The sequence below is a fragment of the Carlito syrichta genome, unplaced genomic scaffold, assembly GCF_000164805.1.
Source record: "Carlito syrichta isolate Samal-C Ts95f unplaced genomic scaffold, Tarsius_syrichta-2.0.1 Scaffold309326, whole genome shotgun sequence".
Taxonomy (NCBI): Eukaryota; Metazoa; Chordata; class Mammalia; order Primates; family Tarsiidae; genus Carlito; species Carlito syrichta.
The window spans coordinates 479,988-502,365 of NW_007253422.1; the positions used below are offsets into that span (position 1 = coordinate 479,988).

The 22,378-nt window shown below is 41.4% G+C and overlaps 1 protein-coding gene across 1 annotated transcript in view; it reads left to right on the plus strand.

Moving 5' to 3' along the window:
• Positions 1–22,378, plus strand: part of CCDC30 (coiled-coil domain containing 30) — a gene marked incomplete at its 3' end in the record, with an annotated part of 169,763 nt that overhangs the window by 132,490 nt on the left and 14,895 nt on the right. The window contains exon 10 of the mRNA XM_021717144.1: positions 19,493–19,605. Coding sequence (XP_021572819.1) covers positions 19,493–19,605 — 113 coding nt within the window. The remainder of the gene's footprint in view (positions 1–19,492; positions 19,606–22,378) is intronic.

Sequence of the window (22,378 nt, forward strand, 5' to 3'; positions counted from 1 at the left end):
GCCACTGCACTCCAGTCTGGGCGACAGAGTGAGACTCCAACTCAAAAAAAAACCACAAAACAAACAAACAAACAAAAAAGGAAATAGGAAGCTTGTGGAAGATAAGGGAGCAGAGTTTCTTGATGTGTAGATGAAGTTTTAGGGGTGGTATTTGAAGTCTATTACCAGACTTCAAACAGAGCAGGTAATTGTTTTAAAAGATGCCAGAGTCCCCAAAAGAAAGCTTTACAGGGTCATAAAATACTTTAATTTTTCCTTCTTTATTGCCAGTCAAGTTGGAGAATAAATCACATTAAAAGTTAGGAATTTGGCAATGAAAAGAAAAAAGGCGGGGTATGTGGTGGCTCAAGCCTTTAGTCCCAGTACTTTGGAAGGCGGAGGCGAGAGAATTGCCTGAGCTCAGGGGTTCCAGACCAGAATGAGCAACATGGCAAGACCTTGTCTCTACAGTAATTTTAAAAATTAGCCAGGCATGGTGGCACATGCCTGTGGTTCCAGCTACTTGGAAGGCTGAGGTGGAAGGATCATCTGAGTCTAGCAGGTCCATTGAGGCCACTGCACTCCAGACTAAGCAACAGAGTGAGACTACAACTCAAAAAAAAAAAAGAAAGAAAAGAAAAAAACCAGTTTAGTCCTCTTAAGAAAGTAAAAAGATATATTTCTTAATATTCCTGTTCTCATAAACAAGTAATAGCTAATTATTATTGAGTCCTTAGCACTCTACTTACTAAGTTAAATCAGGGTTCAGCCAGAAAAGCAGGACCTACTCTAAGTTAGTTCAAGCAACAAGAGATTTAACACAGTGAATAAGATGCTTATAAAATGTTGGAATGGATGGGGGAGAGTTGAAAGTCAGAAAGAACTGCTGTGGGCTTTCAGTAAATCCAGAAGTGTAGAGATCACAGAGAAGTCACCTCCTGCAGCACCAAAGTGGGGAATTTGCAGGAACTCTCCCAGAAACCCCTACAAATGTTTCATCTGCTGTCTGTTCTTTCATCTATTCACTAGTGCTAGAGGAAAACTGTTAGGGGAAAAAGCAGAAACCTGTTTTTTTTCTTCTCTACTCTTACCTTTCTCAGTACTTTGCTTCTAACACCAGATATGTGGGTTTTCCCCACACTAAGCAGTTCTCCTATTCTCTGTGAACACCTACTGGGTCTATAAAAATTTAAGTCAATTCTGACACTACTGCCTGGAGATAGCACCACCTCCCATGAGTTAAGTCTCAGTCCCTCACAATTGCCCCTATTCCAGATGCCAGTTGCAAGTCCAGGTTTTTGCCTAAGCTTCTGACCAACTAGCTGTAAACTCAGAGGTTCCCACAACTCCCCCCTCCAGTTTGATCCTTTGTTAGAATGGCTCATAGAATTCAGGAAAATAGTTTATTTATTAGATTACTGATTTTTTATAAAAAGGATACAACTCGGGAACAGCAGGTAGGTGGAAGAGATGCATAGGGCAAGGGTATGCAGGAAAGGATATGAAGCTTCCATGTCCTCTCTGGGCACACCACTCTTCTAGGACCTCTATGTATTTAGCAACTTTGGAGCTCTACAAACCCTGCCCTTTTGGGGTTTTATGAAGACTTTATTATGTAAGCTTGATTGATTAAATCATTGGCTGTTAGCAATTAATTCAAGCTTCAGCCCTTCTTCACTCCTGGGAAGTCTGGGTGAGGTTGAAAGTTCCAGCCCTTGTGGATTGCCTGAGCCCGTGGGTTCGAGACCCTCCTGGGCAACTTGGCGAGACCTCATCTCTACAATAAATCAAAAAAAATTAGCTGGGCGTGGTAGCGCGTGCCTGCAGTTCCAGCTACTCGGAAGGCTGAGGCGGAAGGATCGCCAGAGCTCAGCAGGTTGAGGCTGTGGTGGCCGGGAGCGGCCACTGCACTCCAGTCTGGGTGACAGGGTGATACTCCAACTCAAAAAAAAAAGAAAGAAAGTTCCAGCCCTCTAATCACATAGTTGGTACCCCCAGGCCCCAGGCAACAGCCCCATCCTGATGCTATCTAGGAACCCTTAGTCATGGATCTTCTCATTAGCACACAAAAAGACACTTGTCACTTTAAAGAGTCCAAGGGTTTTAGAAACAGTTGCCTACACACAGGACAAAGACCAAAATATGTATTTCTTATTATATTAATATCAGGCTACAGAACAAGAACAATGGCTTTTGTTTCACCTATGCTTTCCAAATTGTGTGTGAGTTCCTCACATTTCCAAAAACTAAACTTGAACCCTGCTAGCAGGGAAATCTGAGAAATGTAGTTTTCAGACTTCTAACATTATTGTAGCACAGGGGAAATTTACAACAGTGAGGGGTCATGTTGAACACTAGCACTGTCCACTTTGGATCCATACAAATGCTTTTACCTTGTGGTCTAACATTCTAAACCAAAAGAAGAATATTATTCTTTCACTTAATATGATGTACTAGGCTCTCTGCTCCTCCCATTCGACAGACAGCCATAGCTCTAGCTCACCACCAGCCGCGACCCTGAGACACCAAAATAAAGGTGAAAGCTGGAGTGAACGGATTTGGCCATATTGGGCACTTGGTCACCAGGGCTGCTTTTAACTCTGGCAAAGTGGATATTATCAGCATCTATGACCTCTTCATTGACCTCAACTACATGGTCTACCTGTTCTGGTGTGACTCCACCCACAGCAAGTTCCGTGACATAGTCACCCACCACCATCTTCCAAGAGCGAGATCCCACCAAAATAAAATGGGGCAATGCTGGTACTGATTATGCAGTGGAGTCCATCAGTCTCTTCACTACCTTGGAGAAAGCTGGGGCTTACTTACATGAGGAGCCTAAAGGGTCATCGTCTCCACTTCCTCAGCTGGCACCCCCATGTTGGTGATGGTTGTGAACCACAAGACGTACCAGAACAACGTCGTGATTGTCAACAATGCCGCCTGCACCACCACCTGCTTAGCCTCTCTGGCCAAGGTCATCCACGACAACTTTGGCATCATGGAGGAACTCATGACCACTGTCTACACCATCACAACTACCCAGAAGACCATAGATGGTCCCTCTGGGAAGCTGTGGCACAACAACCGCAGGGCCCTCCAGAACATCATCCCTGCATCCACCAGCAGTGCCAAGGCCATGAGCAAGGTCATCCCTGAGCTGAAAGGGAAGCTCACAGGCATGACCTTCTGTGTCCTCACCACCAGTGTGTCCATTGTGGACCTGACCTGTGGTCTGGAGCAACCCGCCAAATATGGTGATATTAAAAAGGCAGTGAAGCAGGCATCTGAGGGCCCCCTCAAGGACATCCTGGGCTACACTAGCAACAGGTTGTGTCCTCTGACTTTAGCAGTGACACCCACTCTTCCACCTTTGATGCTGGAGCTGGCATTGCCTTCAGCAACAGCTTTGTCAAGCTCATCTCTTGGTAAGACACTGAATTTGGCTAAAGCAACAGGGTGGTGGACCCCATGGTCCATGGCTTCCAAGAGTAAGAGTCCCCAGAACACCAGCCCCAGCAAGAGCACGAGAGGAAGAGAGAAGCCTTCAGCTGCTAAAGAGTCCCTGACACACTCAGTCCCCCACCACACTGAGAATCTCCCCTCTTTACAGTGTCCATGCCAGACCCCCTGAAGAATTAGGGTAGGGGGCCCTAGGGAACCCCACCTTATCATATACTATCAGTAAAGTCCCCTGTACTCAATATATATATATGATGCACTATAATTCATATAAATAAAGACACAATCTCTCCATGAAAAAAGTAACACTCCATGTCCTATCAGTATCTGCGATCATTTAAGGGTGATATTAATTCCTACTTCAGTCTCAATCCACATAGATAATACTGTAACATTACAACTTAATTATAAGCCAGATCCTTAGAATTAAGGACGTAGCTGTAGTCTCAGCTACTTGGGAGGCTGAGGCAAGAGGATCACTTAAAGCTCGGAGTTCAAGTCTGCAGTAAGCTATGATTACACTACTGCACTCTAGACTGGGTGACAGAGTAAGACTGTGTCTCTAAAGAAAAAACTAAAACTAAAACAAAAAACTAATCAAACAAAAAAATTTAATTATAAAGTTACCTACCTGTAATGCAATAGCACATGTTTTGCTAATGGATATTGGCAGGAGAAGCCACTCCCACTTTCATCTCTTGGTTTTTTTCCCATGTATTCTGGCTATGAAACAACAGCATACATTAATTACAGTTAAAAGCTTATGCATCATCTTATAAGACAACACCCCAAACCTATGAGATATTGTCCCCTAGCTAGCATCATAGTTAAGTCTTCCATGGGTCATTTCATGGCTTTTCAGGTTTTTTTTTTTCCCTGAAAGATGGAACATGCAGTAGGACCAATGAATCACATATATATGAGTAATTGTTTCACTTCTCTTACCGTAAAATTATTTTCTTGTTCAGAAGCATTGTTGAGTCATATAGCATGACAAGAAATAAGGAATTTGTTAAATCCACAGATGGTGGTCCGGACAGAAGCAAACTGAAGGCAAACTGTTCATCTATCTGTGATAGAAGGAATCTGTTGTAGTAAACCTACTATCAGGTGTCTTGCTGGTCCTCCCAGATGATGGTGCCATATCATATCACTTGCTAAGCATTGATTTGGGGATCTTAGCTTTTGGCAAATTCAGTGGATTGGCCTTGATGGAAAAATATATATTTCTGCTACCATGCAATTTGTCCATGAACCCCTTGAGCAAGCAAATGTGTACTAGAAAAGGCCACACTAAAAGGCAAAAAACACAGATTGAAGAGAAAGAGCAAGCAATAGAACTAGGCTCAGATATTACAGGAATATTGAAATTGTCAGACCAGAAATTTAAAACAACTACGATTTATATGCTAAGGACTCTAATGAATAAAGTAGACATCATGCAAGATGAGATGGGCAATGTAAGCAAAGAGATGAAAATTCTAAGAACTAAATAGAACTGCTTGAGATAAGAAACACTAACAAAAATGATGACTGTCTTTGATGAGCTTATTAGTAGACTGTACACAATTGAAAGAATCTATGTGCTTAAGGATAACTCAATAGAAACCTACAAAACTAAAAAGCAAGCAAAAAAATAAGAAGCAGAACAGAATATCTAAGAACTATAGGATAAATACGAAAGGTGTAACAGACACATAATGGAAATATATGAAGGAGAAGAAATAGAGGAAGGAATGAAGAAGAAGTATTTGAAATAATAAGATGTAGAACTTCAGAAGTTAATGTCAGACACCAAATCACAAGTTCAGGAAGTTCAGAGAACACCAAGCAGGATAAATGCCAGAAAAACTACATCTAGACATAGAATTTTCAAGTGACACACACATACACACACAAAGAACAGGAAAAAAGTCTAAAAGAGAGAGTGGGGAGAAGAAAGAAAGCGTTACCTATAGAGGATGAAAGATAAGAATTATGGCAGTTTATTTCACCCATGCCAGCTCTGGCATGTCTTCCTTTCTCTTCTCCCTTCTTTCTTTAATAAACATTGTTTGAAAACTTTGAAGAAAAAAAAACGATTACATCCAACTTCTCCTCAGAAGCCATGAAAGTAAGAGAACTGAGTGGTATGCCATATTTAAAGTGGTGAGAGAAGAGAATCACCAACCTAGAATTTCGTCCCTTACAAAATTATTATTATTATTTTTAAATTTTTTTACTTTTTATTTTTTGAGTTGGAGTCTCATTCTGTCGCCCAGACTGGAGTGCAGTGGCTGCTCCCGGCCACCGCAGCCTCGACCTGTTGGGCTCCGGCGATCCTTCTGCCTCAGCCTCCCAAGTAGCTGGAACTACAGGCACGCGCTACCACGCCCAGCTAATTTTGATTTATTGTAGAGATGAGGTCTCGCCAGTTGCCCGGGCGGATCTCGAACCCACAGGCTCAGGCAATCCACTCACCTCAGCCTTCCAAAGGCGCAGGATTACAGGCTGAGCCATCGAGCCCGGCTCAAAATTATTTTTTAAAAGTAAAGGAAAAAATTAAGACTTTCTCAGACAAACAAAAATTGAGGGAATTTGTTGCCAGAAACTAGCCTTGCAAGAAATTTTTTTTTTTCTCTCTCTTTTTTTTTTTGAGTTGGAGTCTCACTCCTTCCCCAGCTGGGGTGCAGTGGACCGCATGCTGATAGCCACCCCTGCGTCGACCTTCTGGGCGCCAGCGATCCTTCCACCTCAGCCTTCTGAGTAGCTGAAACTACAGACGCATGCTATCACGCCCAGCTATTTTTTATTTTATTGTAGAGATGAGGTCTTGCTAAGTTGCCCAGGCTGGTCTCGAACCCGGGCTCAGGCAATCCACTTGCCTTGGCCTCCCAAAGTGCTGGGATTACAGGCCGGCCACCAAGCCCTGCCGCAAGAAATGTTAAAAGAAGTTTTTCCCTGTGGCTCATGCCTGTAATCCTAGAACTTTGGGAGGTCGAAGTGAAATGATTGTCTAAGTACGCGAGTTCGAGAACAGCCTGGGCAACTTGGCAAGACCTCATCTCTACAATAAATCAAAAAATTAGCCGTGCATGGTGGCACGTGCCTTTAGTTCCAGCTGTTTGGAAGACTGAGACAGAAGGATCGCCTGAGCCCAGCAGGTTGAGGTTGCAGTGGCTGGGGGCGGCCACTGCACTCCAGCCTGTGTGACTGAGACTCCAACTGAAAAAAAAAAAAAGTAAAAGAAAAATGACAAGCCACTGGGCTTGGTGGCTCATACCTGTAATCGCAGCACTTTGAGAGTGACCAAGACAAAAGAATTTCCTGAACCCAGAAGTTCAAGACCAGCCTGGGCAACATGGCGAGACCTTGTCTCTACAATAAATAAAAAAAATTAGTCAGATGTGGTGGCGCACACCTGTAGTCCCAGCTACTTAGAAGGTTGAGGTGGAGGGAATGCCTGAGCCCAGCAGTTCAAGGCTGTGATGAGCCGTGATTGTGTCACTACACTCCAGCCGAGGTGACAGAGTGAGACTCTGACTCAAACAAACAAACAAACAAGCAAAAACCTTTATTTAATGATAAAGGGGTCAGTTCTCCAAGAAGACATAACAACCTTTCATTTGTATGTGCCTAAAAATAGAGTGTCAGAAAATGATAGAACTCCTAGAAGAAATAAATGAGTTCACTATTGTAGTGCAGACTTTAATCTTCTTTGATCAGAAATGGACAGACAGATCCAGCAGGTAGAAAATCAGTGAGAAGACAGTTGAATGCAACAACACCATAAATGAGCTGAATATAATGGACATCTATAGACTGTTCATCCAACAACAGTGGATGACACATTCTTCTCAAGTTCACATCGAACATTCACCAAGATAGAACACATTCTGGGCCTTAGGAAACATAAAAACATAGAAATCATATAATGTCTAATCTTAGACTCTAATGGAATTAAATTAGGAATCAATAACAGAAAGATAGCTAGAAAACTCTCAAATACATGGATATTAAACAACATATTTCTATACAACACATAGATCAAAGAAGAAACCTCACGAGATACTTAAAAAATATTTTGGCTGGGCGCGGTGGCTCAAGCCTGTAATCCCAGCACTTTGGAAGGCCAAGGAGAGAGGATTGCTTGAGACCAGGGATTTGAGACCACATCTTTACAATAAATTTAAAAAATTGTCCGGACATTGTATCATGTGCCTGTAGTTCCAGCTACTTGGAAGGCTGAGGCGGAAGAATCGCCTGAACCCAACAGGTCAAGGCTGTGGTAGCCGTGAGCATGCCACTGCACTCCAGCCTGGGCAACAGAGTGAGACTCCAACTCAAAAATAAAAATTAAAGTATATATATTTTGAACTGAATTAAAATGAAAACACAACTTATCAAAATTTGTGGAATGTAGTGAAGGTAGTACTTAGAGGAACATTTACAACATTGAATGCATTTAGTATAAAAGAAGAAAGATGAGAAGCATCATGAGTACTTCAAAGGAGAAAAACACATGAAGGCAGCTTGAGACAGAGTCAAAGTGGGTGGGATCGTGCTCTTTATCTCAGCCAAAGGAGATGCCAAATCAGCGTAGCTGTTCACCAGTGCCACACTGTAGGAAGCACACTCTACAGACCCCCTTGGCACAAGCCCCTAGCCAGCCTTTTCATCCGGCCAGCGTATCCCCTTTGGGACTCCTCCTATCCAGGATGGGCAGCACACCCAACATGTCTGAGAGCTAAAGTAAACTTGAACTTAAGGCACCCTCTAGTGCTGAAAAGGAGTCAGTGACTTAGGGTAAAGGGTGAACTGCAAAGAAAGTACAAACATGCCCTAGAACTGCAAAGAACTGCAAACATACCCTAGAAAGACCAAAACAAGCCAAACGGTGAATACTGGAATAAGTAACTAATTATCAATAGGAAAAAAAAGATATACACCAGAATAAAAACCAGCAAACAGGGAACCATAATCTTGCCAAACAGACAAATAAGGAGTCAGTGACCAACTCTAATGAGATGGTAATGTGTGAATACTCAGATCAATACTTCAAAGTAATGTTTTTTGCCGGGCTCGGTGGCTCAGCCTGTAATCCCGCGCCTTGGGAGGCTGAGGTGAGTGGATTGTCTGAGCCCGCGGGTTCGAGACCTGCCTGGGCAACTTGATGAGACCTCATCTCCACAATAAATCAAAAAATCAGCCAGGTGTGGTAGCGCGCACCTGTAGTTCCAGCTACTTGGAAGGCTGAGGCGGAAGGACCACCAGAGCCCAGCAGGTCGAGGCTGCAGTGGCCTGAAGCAGCCACTGCACACCAGTCTGAGCGACAGAGTAATACTCCAACTCAAAAAAATAAAAAATAATGGTTTTTTTAAGGAAACAACCAATTCCAAGATAACACAGATAAGAAATTCAGAAGTTTATCAGAGAAATGTAACCAATTGAAATGATGTTTTAAAAAATCAAATAGAAGTCCTGGAATTGAAAAATACATTCGCTGAATTGAAAATGCACTAGAGGCTCTTAACAGCAGAATGGATAAAGCTGAAGAAAGAATCAATGAACTTGAAGACAAGCTATTTAAAAATACACAGAGGAGAAAATAAAGAAGAAATATCAAAAATCGTCTAAACCTAAACCTCAGAATATTAGAAAATGTAGAGTAAATTGAATCCAAAGTAAGTAGAACAAAAGAACCAGTAACAATCACAGCAAAAATCAATGAAATTGAAATGAAAATTTAATAGAGAAAAAAATTGTTTTGAGTCGGAATCTCACTCTGTCACACAGGCTGGAGTGCAGTGGTACACTGCTCATGGCCACCATAGCCTCAACCTACTGGGCTTAGGCAACCCTTCCACCTCAGCCTTCCAAGTAGCTGGAACCAAAGGCATTAGCCACCACACCCGGCTAAAATTTTTTGATTTACTGTAGAGATGAAGTCTCTCTAAGTTACTCAGACTGATCTCGAATCCCTGAGCTCAAGCCATCCTCTCGCCTCCACCTCCCAAAGTACTGGGATTACAGGCATAAGCCACCGTGCACAGCTGAGAAAATTGTAAAAAACAAAAACCAGGCCAGGTACAGTGGCTCATGCCTGTAATCCCAGCACTATGAAAGGCAGAGGCAAGAGGATTGCTTGAGTCTAGGAGTTAGAAGCTGTGATGGGCCATAATCATGCCACCGCACTCCATCCTGTGCAACATAGTGAGACCCTGACTCAAAAAAACCCCAAACAAACAAACAAAAATGTATTATTTGAAAATATCGATAAAACTTATAGATCTCTAGCCAGGCTGACTGAAAAAAAAGGGAAGACACAAATTACAAATATAAGAAATGAGAGAGGGAGCATCACTACAGATCCCATGAACATTAAAAAGATAATTTAAAAATTATGAACATCTCTGTGCCTACAAATATAATAACCTAGCTGAAAAGAACCAATTCCTTGAGGCCAGGTACAGTGGCTCAAGCTTATAATCCCAGCACTTTGGGAGGCTGAGGCGAGAAGATTGCCTGAGCCCAGGTTTCGAGACCAGCCTAGGCAACATGGTGAGACCTCACCTCTACAATAAAAAAAAAAAAAATCAGCCAGGTGTGGTAACACACACCTGTAGTTCCAGCTACTTAGAAGGCTGAGGCAGAAGGATCACCTGAGCCCAGCAGGTCGAGGCTGTGGAGGCTGTGAATGACAGAAAGAGAAAAAAAAGGCAACCAATTCCTTGAAAGACATAATCTGCCAACATTCATACAGGAAGAATAGACGCCAGGTGTGGTAACCCAACTCAAAAAAAAAAAAAAAAAGAAATAGAGAGCCTGAGTACCATATCTATAAAAGAAATTGGATCCATAACCTTCCAAAATTGAAAGCACCATGCCCAGGTGGTTTCACTGGTGATTTCTAGCAAACATTTAAGAAAGACATTGCATCAGTTCTCCACAGTCTCTTTCCAAAGATGGAAGCAGAAAATACTTCCTAATTTATTCCATGAGGCTAGAATTACCTTAATACCAAAATCAGACAAAGATATTACAAGAAAAGAAAACTATAAACCAGTATCTCTCATGAATATAGATACAAAAATCCTCAACAAAATACTAGCAAATCAAATTCAACAATATATAAAAAGAATGATGCGCCATTATCAAGTATGACTTACCCCCAGTATGCAAAGCTGATTTAACATTTGAAAATCAATTATGAAATTTATCAAATTAACAAGCTAAAGAAGAAAAATCACATTATTCTTTTCAATAGATGTTATCTTAGTCTGTTTGTGCTGCTATAGCAAAATACCTGAGACTGGGACATTTGTAAATAACAGAAATTTAGTTTTTATAGTCCTAGAGGCTGAGATGTCCAAGACCAAGATGCCAGCAGGATTGATCCCTGGTGAGGATTGCTCTTTGCCTCCAAAATGTCACCTTCTTGCTGTATCCTTCAGAGGGGAGGAGCTCTACATCCTTGCATGGTGGAAGGGACAAAAGAGCAAGAGAGTGCTCCCTTCACCCTGGAGCCCTGTTACAAGGTGCTGATCTTATGCATGAGGGCAGAGCACTTGTGACTTAATCATCTCCCAAAAGCCATACCCCTTGATACTATTGTATTGGGGATTACCTTTCAACATGAATTTTGGAGAGAACACCATTGTTCAAACTGTATCAGAAGCATAAAAAGGATATGATAAAATCTAACATTCATTCATGATAAAAACTCTCAGTAAACCAGAAATAGAGAGAAACTTTCATATCATATGTCACCAGGAAAATGCAAGTTAAAACAATGAGGCAATCCCCTTAGGACCCCTCCCACTGTGGGAACTTTTCTGTCCTCTCAATAAATCCTGCTTTAAAAAAAAATGAGGCTAGGTGTGGTGACTCACACCTGTAATCCCAGCTGAGACAGAAGGATTGCTGGAGCCTAAGAGTTCGAGACCAGCCTGGGCAACATAGCAAGACGCTGTCTCTACAAAAAAATCAAAAAGTTACCCAGGTGTGGTGGCTCATGTCTCTAGACCCAGCTACATGGGAGACTGAAGTGGAAGGATCACCTGAGCCTAGGAGATCGAGGCTGCAGTGAGCCATAATTGTGCCACTGCACTCTAGCCTAGACAACAGAGTGAGATTGCAACTCAAAAAATAAAATAACAATGACATACCACTACATACCTATTAGAATGGCCAAAATCCAGAACACTGGCAACACTAAATGCTGACAAGGATGTGAAGCAGTAAGAACTCTTACTCAATGCTGATGGGAATGCAAAAAGATACAGTCACTTTGGAAGACAGTTTGATAATTTCTTACAAAACTAAACATCTCTCCCCATGTGATCCAGCAATCATGCTCCTTGGTATTTACTCAAATGAGTCAAAAACTTATATCCACCCAAAAACTTGCATATAGAGATTTATAGCAGCTTTATTTATAATTGCCAAAAGTTGAGAGGAAGCAAGATGTCTTGCATGCTTTGGGCACCCCTAAAACCCGAACACTTGAGGGTCACTTGATAAATAGATTGATGAAGCAAATAAGGTATATTTGTTGGTTCCAGAATCTAAAGAGGCAACTTCGAGGACTTGACTGCCTGCCTGCTTGCTTGCTTTCTTTCTTTCTTTCTTTCTTTCTTTCTTTCTTTCTTTCTTTCTTTCTTTCTTTCTTTCTTTTTCTTCCTTCCTTCCTTCCTTCTTTCTTTTTTTGAGTTGACAGTCTCACTGTGTCACCCAGACTGGAATGTGATGGCACACTCATGGCCACCACAGCTGGGTTTAGGCAATCTTTCCGCCTCAGCCTTCTAAGTAGCTAGAATTAAAGGCATGTGCTGCCATGCCCAGCTAATTTTTTTATTTATTGTAGAGACAAGGTCTCGCCAAATTGCTCAGGCTGCTCTCAAACCTCTGGGCTCTGGCAATCCTCTCGCCTCCACCTGCTAGTCCACCTGCTAAAGTGCTGGGGTTACAGGCATGAGCCACCGTACCTGGCAAGGACTTTGCTTTTTCTACCATTAATAACCTTCACTGCTCAGGTCAGAAATCCAGTGTAGTGAATCTGCTATTCCAGATTGCCTGTTCTGACTACATATTCAAGAATTAGGGAAGCACTGGGGAGATTCAGAAACTCACTAAGCCCACTATAAAACATACACTGAGGCATTAAATCACTACAGAAATATTCACCCAGTCTAGAGTACAGTGGCATGATCATGGCCACCCCAGCGTCAACCTGCTGGACTCCGGTGATCCTTCTACCTCAGCCTTCCAAGTAGCCAGAACTACAGGCACAAGATACCATGCCCAGCTAATTTTTTTATTTATTGTAGAGATGAGGTCTCGCCAAGTTGCCCAGGCTATCCTCGAACCCGTGGGCTCAGGCAATCCTCTCACCTCAGCCTCCCAAAGTACTAGGATTACAGGCTTGAGCCACCGTACCTGGCCACTGCAGACACATTCTAAGACACACTGTGATTTTGTCTTTTTGTTTGTTTTTTTGAGTCGGGGTCTTACCCTGTTGCCAAGTGCAGTGGCACAATGATGGCTAACCACAGCCTTGACCTCCTGGTCTCAGGTGATTCTTTTGCCTCAGCTTCCCAAAGTAACTGGAAATACAGGCATGCACCACCATGCCCATCTAATTTTTTGACTTTTTGTAGAAACAAGGTCTCACTATGTTGCCTAAGCTGATTTTGAACTCCTGGTCTCAAGCAATCCTTCTGTCTTGGCCTCTCAAAGTGCTGGGATCACAGGCATAATCCACTGCACCTGGCCCACACTGTAATTTTAAACTCAAATGTTCACCTTATTTTCTTTAACCCTTCACTCTGTACTGTAAAGCTAAGTGGTGTTTTGGGTTTCAAGGTATTGATGTTGACTCAGAATCACTGTGCTGTAATTCCCCCAAAAGTCTATTTAATCCTTTTCTCCAGTGCCCAGCCACTTTCTTAAAAGGCTGCTGGCCTTTTGGGGGAAAGTTTGAGAGAAGATCATGTATTTGTGGCAGTACCTGGCATTGCCATCAAAGGACTCTGGGCCTGTGAACTAGTTCAGGCCTAGGGATGGAGCAAGAAGAGGCCATTATTTTGTAAATTGGCCCTCTATTCACTAGGCCCAAGAGATTTTTAAAATTTATTTAAAAACTCCAACTACCCAGCTGGGTTTAGTGGCTCAGCCTGTAATCCCACGCCTTGGGAGGCTGAGGTGAGTGGATTGCCTGAACCCGCGGGTTCGAGACCCTCCCAGGCAACTTGGCGAGACTTCATCTCTACAATAAATCAAAATATCAGCCGGGCGTGGTAGCACGTGCCTGGAGTTCCGGCTACTTGGAAGGCTGAGGCGGAAGGATCTCCAGAGCCCAGCAGGTCGAGGCTGCGGTGGCCGGGAGTGGCCACTGCACTCCAGTCTGGGTGACAGAGTGAGACTCCAACTCAAAACAAAAACAAAAACAAAAAAACAACAACTCCAACTACAGTAATACTATAAGAAAAGGATTGACAGTGGCGGGAAACTGTTGGGGGGGACAGGGAGGGGAAGGGAGGTGGAATTAATGGTAGTCAATATCTGTCTGGGGAAAGGGGGGGCACACCTCATCAACAAGGGTACCTGCACAATGAATATTTGTATACCTAACTCTTAACTGTACCCCGCAATTTTAAAATAAAAAATATATATTAAAATAAATAAACAAATAAAAAAGTAGGCTGGGGTCAGTGGCTCAGCCTGTAATCCCAGCACTTTGGGAGGCCAAGACGAGTGGATTGCATGAGCCCGCGGGTTTGAGACCAGTCCAGTCAACTTGGCAAGACCTTGTATCTACAATAAAATAAAAATTAGCCGGACTTGATAGTGCGCACCTGTAGTTCTGGCTACTTGGAAGGCTGAGGTGGAAGGACTGCCAGAGCCCAGCAGGTTGATGCTGGAATGGCTGTGAGAGTGCCACCGTACTCCAGCCTGGGCCATAGTGAGACTCTAACTCAAAAAAAAACCAACTCAAGTAAGACCTTAATTGGCTTCCCTTCTATTTTAGCCCTACAATCATTGTGATCAATTAATTACAACCAGATTGCTGTAAGCCAAGCCCTTTGATTATATATCTGGCCCTATTGCCTGTTAATAGTAATCATGCCCACCTTGTATCTGAGGGTTCAGCACTGTCACTTGACTTTCGACATTTTATAGTACCATCATCTCCATTAAAATCAGGGAGACATTTTAATATTGGCACTTCCCACTATTGTCCTCAGCAGATTAGTATTAACATTTCAAAGAAGCCTGTGCTTTCTCACCAGTGTATTTGGTAAAGCCCTGGTGAAGGGAGTGTCTTTTGGTTATGAGGTTGGTGAGAAGGTCACCCATGATAAATCCAGTCCAAATCTCCTATCTGCTTAAACTTTTGGATTCTTTTCTCTTCTTTACACCAATGTAGTATTATACCTTAACATCATTTAATATAGGTCACTATTGAGTCCGTGTTTCAGTCAGCCAAGCAAACAAGTAAAATCACTCTTAGATGGTCAAGTTAACACATTAAATCCTGAGTTTCTGATAGTACATTCATATCAATAAATTCAATCTATTTGTAAAAACTATTTTTTTTAATTTTATTTTTTAATTTTTTTGAGTCAGAATCTTACTCTGTCACCCAGGCTGAAGCACAGTGACACGATCACAGCTCACTGCAGCCTCTACCTCCTGTACTCAGGCAATCCTCCTGCCTCAGCCTCCCAAGTAGCTGGAATTACAGATAAGCACCACCACATCTGGTTAGTTTTTAAATTGTTTTTGTAGACATGAGGTGTCGCTATGTTGCCCAGGCTGGTCTCAAATTCCTGGGCTCAAGCAATCCTCCCCTTTGGCTTCATAAAGAACTGAGATTACAGTTGTAAGCCACCATGCCCAGCCAAATTCAGCCTATTTAACATTACAGCTGACCCTTGAACAACATGGATTTGAACTGCATAGGTCCACTTGCATACAGATTTTTTTTCCTAACAATATATTGGAAAGTTTTCTGTAGATTTACAACTATTTGGAAAAACCTGCAGATAAAACACACAACCTGGAAATCAGAAAAGATAAGAAAAAGTGAGGCCAGGCGCAGTGGCTCAAGTCTGTAATCCCAGCGCTTTGGGAGGCCGAGGTGAGAGGACTGCCTGAGCCCAGGGGTTTGAGACCAGCCTGGACAACATGGTGAGACGTCGTCTCTACAATAAATCAAAAAATTAGCCGGGTGTGGTAGCATGTGCCTATAGTTCCGGCTACTTGGAATGAGGCGGAAAGATCACCTGAGTCCAGCTGGTCGATGCTGGGGTGGCCGTGAGCTACTGCGCTCCAACCTGGGCGATGGAGTGAGACTCCAACTCAAAAAAGGAAAAAGAAAAAGTGAATTATGAGTGCATAAAATATATGTAACTACTAGCCTGTTTTATCATTTGCTACCATAAAATATGTACAAATCTATTATAAAAAGTTAAGATTTATCAAAATATGCACTTAAACTCTTATAGATGGTACATGATGCCATTTGCAGTTAAGGAAAATGTAAACAAATATAGATAATTCAATCATAATTGTATAAAATTAACTGTAGCACACACTGTACTACTGTAATAATTTTTAGCCTGTTGCTATTGCAGTGAGCTCAAATGTTGCCAGTATCTACTTAAAACACATGTGAAGCCAATCATCTCCACATAAGTTCGTTTGTGATAAACTGTGTATCCAAGTGAAAAGAGATCTCTTGTGGTTCTGGAGTTTTGTTTTGTTTTTAATTGTGTTTAGTGCAATACCATAAACCTGGAATAACACCATGGGACTTACACAAAGTGCCAGTAGTAACATGGAAGTGTCAAGAAGCAGAGAAAGCATGACATTACAAGAAAAAGTTGAATTGCTTCATATGTATTGTAGGTGAGGTCTGCAGCTGCAGTTGCAGGCCATTTCAAGGTAAATGAATCCAGCATAAGGACCACTATAAAAAAAAGAAAAAGAAATCCAAGAAGTCATTGCTGCAGCTACACCAGCAGGTGCAAAAACCTAGTACTTTTTACAAAATACCTTTTTATGTTATATTGAGAGTGCAGCTTTTAGGTCAGTGTAGGATTGCTATAAGAAAGGCATAATTATAGACTCTAATATGATTCAAGATAAAGAGGTCATTATATGAAAACTTAAAGCAAACTGAAGGTGAAGGGTCTAAAGCTAAAGAATTTAATGCCAGCAAAGGTTGGTTAGATAATTTTAGAAACAGGTTTAGCTAAAAAAAAAAAAAAAAAGTCAAGATAACAGGAGACACAGTTTCTGCTGACCAAGAGGCAGCAGACAATTTCCGAGATGCCATTAAGAAAATTATTGAGGAGATAGGATATCTACCTGAACAGGTTTTTGAGTGTAGATAAAAGTGCCCTGCTCTGGGCGGGGAGGGGGGGGGAATGCTACAAAGGATACTTATTAGTAAGGAAGAGAAGTAAGCACCAAGATTTAAGGCAGGAAGGAGTAGGCTAACTCTACAGTTTTGTTCAAAGGCAATCAGGTTTATTATTTTTTATTATTATTTTTATTATTTTTAGTTGTAGTCTCACTCTGTCACCCAGGCTGGAGTGCAGTGACATGCTCATGGCCACTGCAGCCTCAACCTGCTGAACTCAGGTTATCCTTCTGCCTCAGCCTTCCAAGTAGCTAGAACCATAGGCATGCGCCATTGTGCCCAGTTAATTTTTTGATTTATTGTAGAGACCAGATCTTGCCAAGTTGCTCAGGCAATCCTCTCACCTCTGCCTCCCAAAGTGCTGGCATTACAGGCGTGAGCTACTGCACCTGGCTTGCGATCAGGTTTATGATCAAGACTACTCATATATAAAGCTGCTAACCTCTAAGCCTTGAAGGGAAAAGATAAATATCAGCTGCCAGCCTTTGGACTGTACAACAGGAAGACCTGGATGAGAATCTTTTTTCTAGATTGGTTCTGTTGATGCTTTGTCCCTGTAGTCAGGAAGTACCTTGCTTGTAAGGAACTACTTTTGATATCAGACAGTACCTCTGGGCACCAGAACCCCATTAGTTCAACACCAGAGGCATGCCCCCAAACATAGCATCTCTAATTCAATCTCTAGATAAGGGAATCATAAGAACATTTAAGGTACTCATTACACAAGGCACTCTATGGAAAGGATTGTCAACACTATGGAAGAGAACCCTGATAGAGAGAACATCATAAAAGTCTGGAAGGTTTACACCATTAAGATGCCATCATTGTAGAAAAAGCCGTGAAAGCCATCAAACCCGAAACAATAAGTTCCTGCTGGAGAGAACTGTGCCCAGGTGTTGTTCCTGACTTCATAGGATTTATGACAGAGTCAGTCAAGGAAATCAAGAACGAGATCGTAGATATGGCAAAAAAAAAAAAAAAAAAAGTGGGAGGTGGTAAAGAGTTTCAAGTGGATCTTGGAGAAATTCAAGAGCTAATAGATCCCACACCTGAGGAATTAGCAGAGGACTACTTGATAGAGATGAGTGCTTTTGAACTAGTGCTAGACAATATGGAAGACCACAAAAAGAAGCAGTGCCAGAAAACAAATTGACATTAGGAAATCTGGCTGAAGGGTTCCAAATATTCAAGACAAATATTCAAGGCTGATCCACTTCCACTTAATGAATAGTAAGTATGTTTTCTCTTCTTTAGGATTTTCTTTTCTCTAGCTTATTTTATTGTAAGAATACAGTCTATAATACATAGAACATACAAAATATGTGTTAATCAATAGTTTATGCTATTGGTAAGGCTTCCAGTCAACAGTAGGCTATTAGTTAAGTTTTGTGGGAGTTAAAAGTTATGAACAGATTTTCAACTATGCAGGGGGTCAGCACCCCTAACCCTCATGTTGATTAAGATTCAATTGTCTATTCCTTTCTCCCTAGTTTAACTTTCTACAAATACATTCCTGCATATATTACTAGAGTTTCTGCCAATTTAAGTTGGCAAAATCTTGCCATTCTTTCAATATGGCAATCTCTAGGTCAGTCCCTACACTCAACCCCCACTCCCCAATATGTGTTGGGATCCACACATCAAGTGGTAGGTCTTGAGGACAACAGGCGTCCCATTACAAGGTAACTGCCTCAAGTGAGATCAATAAAGAATCCTAAAACCTGATCTTCTTAGACAGCCAAGGAAGGACTGCTTGTGCTGGCAAGAGAGGCTCAGTCTAATTTAGAGGTCCAGAGGACTCAGTGTCATTGGAGTCCTCACAAATGTCTTCATTCCCAATTCTCAGGTTTCCATGCATTCCCAAAGTCTTGTTTATTATATAAGAGACCTGATAAGGCTATTAAATCAACTAGTGCTCTAATTCTGCAATTCGCTTGATTATATTTGGGATTTGGTTTTTGAATACATTGACCTTCTGCTGCAAGAGAGAAGTTCTTTTAGGGCACTCATATAAGCTTTCTGGTTCTCTGACTATGCTTTGTTCCAGGAGTTAAATACCCAATTTGGACATTTTCTCCTAAGCTCATTAATATGGTCAGATATGGCTAGTCCACCTCACTAACCTTGCATTTCTCAATTCCACTATAACATTCTTTGTACCAGTCATGTGGTCTTCCAAACCACTTCATTACTGGCAATTATAAGTGATAATTTAATCAATTATTTTGCCATAGATTGCTAATACTAGTAACAAGATGATACCATCTTCAAATTTCAGATCAGATAACCAATCCCAAATTCCCAGCTTTGAGTTTCTGTTCACTGAAGCCACTTCTAGAACTCGATGCTTTTTCAGTCAGGATTAAGTTAGGAGAACAGCTTTCATTTTATGTAATTCAAATTGGAATATTTTTAATATAGAGAATTAGTTGCTTACAAAGTTGTTGGCAAGGTTGGTGGAGCAAAACTCAAGGAAAATAGCTGCTGGCTTTCAGGAAATCTGCAAGGATGGGAATCACATAAGGCTACTATGATCTCAGAAGCTGGAGTGACTGTAAGCCTTTTGCAGCAGAAAGGTTCACCAATTTACATTTCCTCAACATTACACCTTAAGTATTCTTATTATTTTAAAATGTTTTTCAGCATATCAAGAACAATCAGGAATTGTCAAAAAAGGTGTCTGGGTTACAGCAGGAGAAGAAAGCGCTATGTGAAGAATGTGGGCAAATTTTGAAGCAGCTTGATATCCAAGTGAGGTAAAGAAAAACACGTTCCTTTTGGAAGAAGACTATATAGTTATTTCTTGCTGAGCCAGGTCCAGGGCTTAATAGTGAGATGCTCACTGAAGCAACTATTCAAGAAGGCCATCATGGCTGGGTGTGAAGGCTTATGCCTGTAATCCCAGCACTTTGGGAGACTAAGGTGGGAAGGTTACTAGAACCCAGAAGTTGAAACCAGCCTAGGCAACATAGCGAAGCCTTGTCTCTACAAAAAAATTTTAAAAGTTAGCCAGGTATGGTGGCATGCACCTGTAGTCTTAGCTACTTGAGAAGCTGAGGTGGAAGGATTGCCTGACCCCAGGAAATCGAGGCTGAGTGAGCCATGATTGTGCCACTATACTCCAGCCTGGGTGACAGAGTGACACACAGTGACATCCCAACTGAAAAAAAAAAGAGAAACTGGGCCGGGTACAGTGGCTCACACCTATAATCCCAGCACTTTGGGAGGCCAAGGTGAGAGGATTTCCTGAGCCTACAAGTTCGAGACCAGTCTGGGCAACTTGGTGAGACTTCATGTCTACAATTAAAAAAAAAAAAATTAAGCCAGGCTCAGTGGCTCAGCCTGTAATCCCACGCCTTTGGGAGGCTGAGGTGAGTGGATTGCCTGAGCCCGCGGGTTCGGGACCCGCCTGGGCAGCGAGACCTCATCTCTACAATAAATCAAAAAATCAGTCGGGCATGGTAGCACATGTCTGTAATTCCAGCTACTTGGAAGGCTGAAGCGAAAGGATCGCCGGAGCCCAGCAGGTCGAGACTGCGGTGGCCAGGAGCAGCCACTGCACTCCAGTCTGGGTGACAGAGTGAGACTCCAACTCAAAAAAAAAAATTAGCCGGGTGTGGTGGTGCCTGTCTGCAGTTCCAGCTACTTGAAAGATTGAGGCAGAAGGATTACCTGAGCTCAGCAGGTTGAGGCTGTAGTGGCCATGAGCATGCCACTGCACTCCAGCCTGGGCAATAGAGTGAGACTCCAACTCAAAAAAAAACCCCCAAAAAACCCCAGCGTAGTACTTATAATTATGATTGATAGCATATACCAAGACAAATCAGATTTTTAGGAATCTGATTTAATTTTGGAACACATTAATAACACACTTATACAAATAAAACTCAAAGTTAAACACCATTTATTACTTAACAATGCTTTCTGTATGATTTTTACGTACCAAATAAGCCTAATATGTCTCTCCTGAACTTCCAGGGGTTCTTTTTAGAATGTTCAAAGGCTAGCTTGGAGGTAAAAAAGACTTAACTTAGAATTTGATTTTTGAGAAGTTTGTCAAATATCAAAGGTTTAAAACACTTGATTAGATTAGGATCATAGGTAACTGTGAAACAGTGGTTAATTTAGCAAAAGTGATCATTTAAAAAGCAAAAAAAAAATTTGTTTTAGTCATAGAAAAAGAGGAGACAGTTTTTCAGTCAAAAAACCTGGTAAAAACAGCATGAGGCAAATTTTTCCCTTTTTCTTTCATCTCTTTTCAGCTTACTCAAAAGGTAAACAAAAGCATTCTATTATCTCTCATAAATTATTAATGCTAAAGCTAATTTTATTAAAATCTTTTTTTTTTTGAGTTGGTGTCTCACTCTGTCACCCAGGCTGGAGTGCAGTGGCATGCTCACGGCACCCCAGTGTCGACCCACTGGACTCCAGTGATCCTTCTGCCTCAGCCTTCTAAGTAGCTGAAACTACATGCGTGCACTACCATACCCAACTAATTTTTTACTTATTGTAGAGATGAGGTTTCGCCAAGTTGCCTGGGCTGGTCTCGAACCTGCAGGCTTAGGCAAGCCACTAGCCTCAGTCTCCCAAAATGCTGGGATTACAGGCTGAGCCACGGAAGCCCGGCTACTAAAATCTTACAAACAAATCCACCCAATCTCAATCAGCTTTGACCACACAAGACAAAATTTCTGTAATCTCACAATTTGTCCCTTTCTCTTTCTTTTCCCAACTTTCCATATCCATCCAGTTTACCTATCACTTTTTTTATGCTTTCAACTTAAAACAACCTCTCATGACTTCTTTATAATTTTCTTTTCCAAAAACATATTATATTTTTTTCTATACCCTATATACTGAATTGTTTCTCTTATATCTAGTAGTTAAATTTCCACATAATAACTACAGTTGTAACTCTTAGTAACCCTCATTTCCAGTGAAAAACTTGGCAATAATTTTTTAACTGTTTAATATAGTTATATAGATGAAAACATTTCATCTTTTTTTAGAAGGATCTTCTGTCAAATGTTTATTAACTGATCTAATATATTTAGCTTTCTTATACCATATAAAAACTTCAGAAACTTAAATTTATGTTTAATGATTAATGTTTAACTTACTTAGAAAAGACTTCAACATTTTGATTATTAACTTAACATAACTTTAAGTTACTGAAAAAGATTTTTGAAACAATGAAAAGTTTATTTGTAAACTTTTATCCCATTTATATTCATTTAATTTACTCATTCTTAAAAATTATGCTTGAATTGTTCATTAAACAAAGCTAGCCATCATCTCAAATTATATTATCAATGCTCAACTTTCCAAGTAGCTGGGACTACAGCCTTCAAATCTTAGGCAATTACCATTTAATAAAGAACACTGAAGTTAAATACATGAGTATTTTACTGATCAGAAGATACAACTGCTTTCTTTAAAACAACAAACTAGCCGGGCTCGGTGGCTCAGCCTGTAATCCTGCGCCTTTGGGAGGCTGAGGTGAGTGGATTGCCTGAGCCCGCGGGTTCG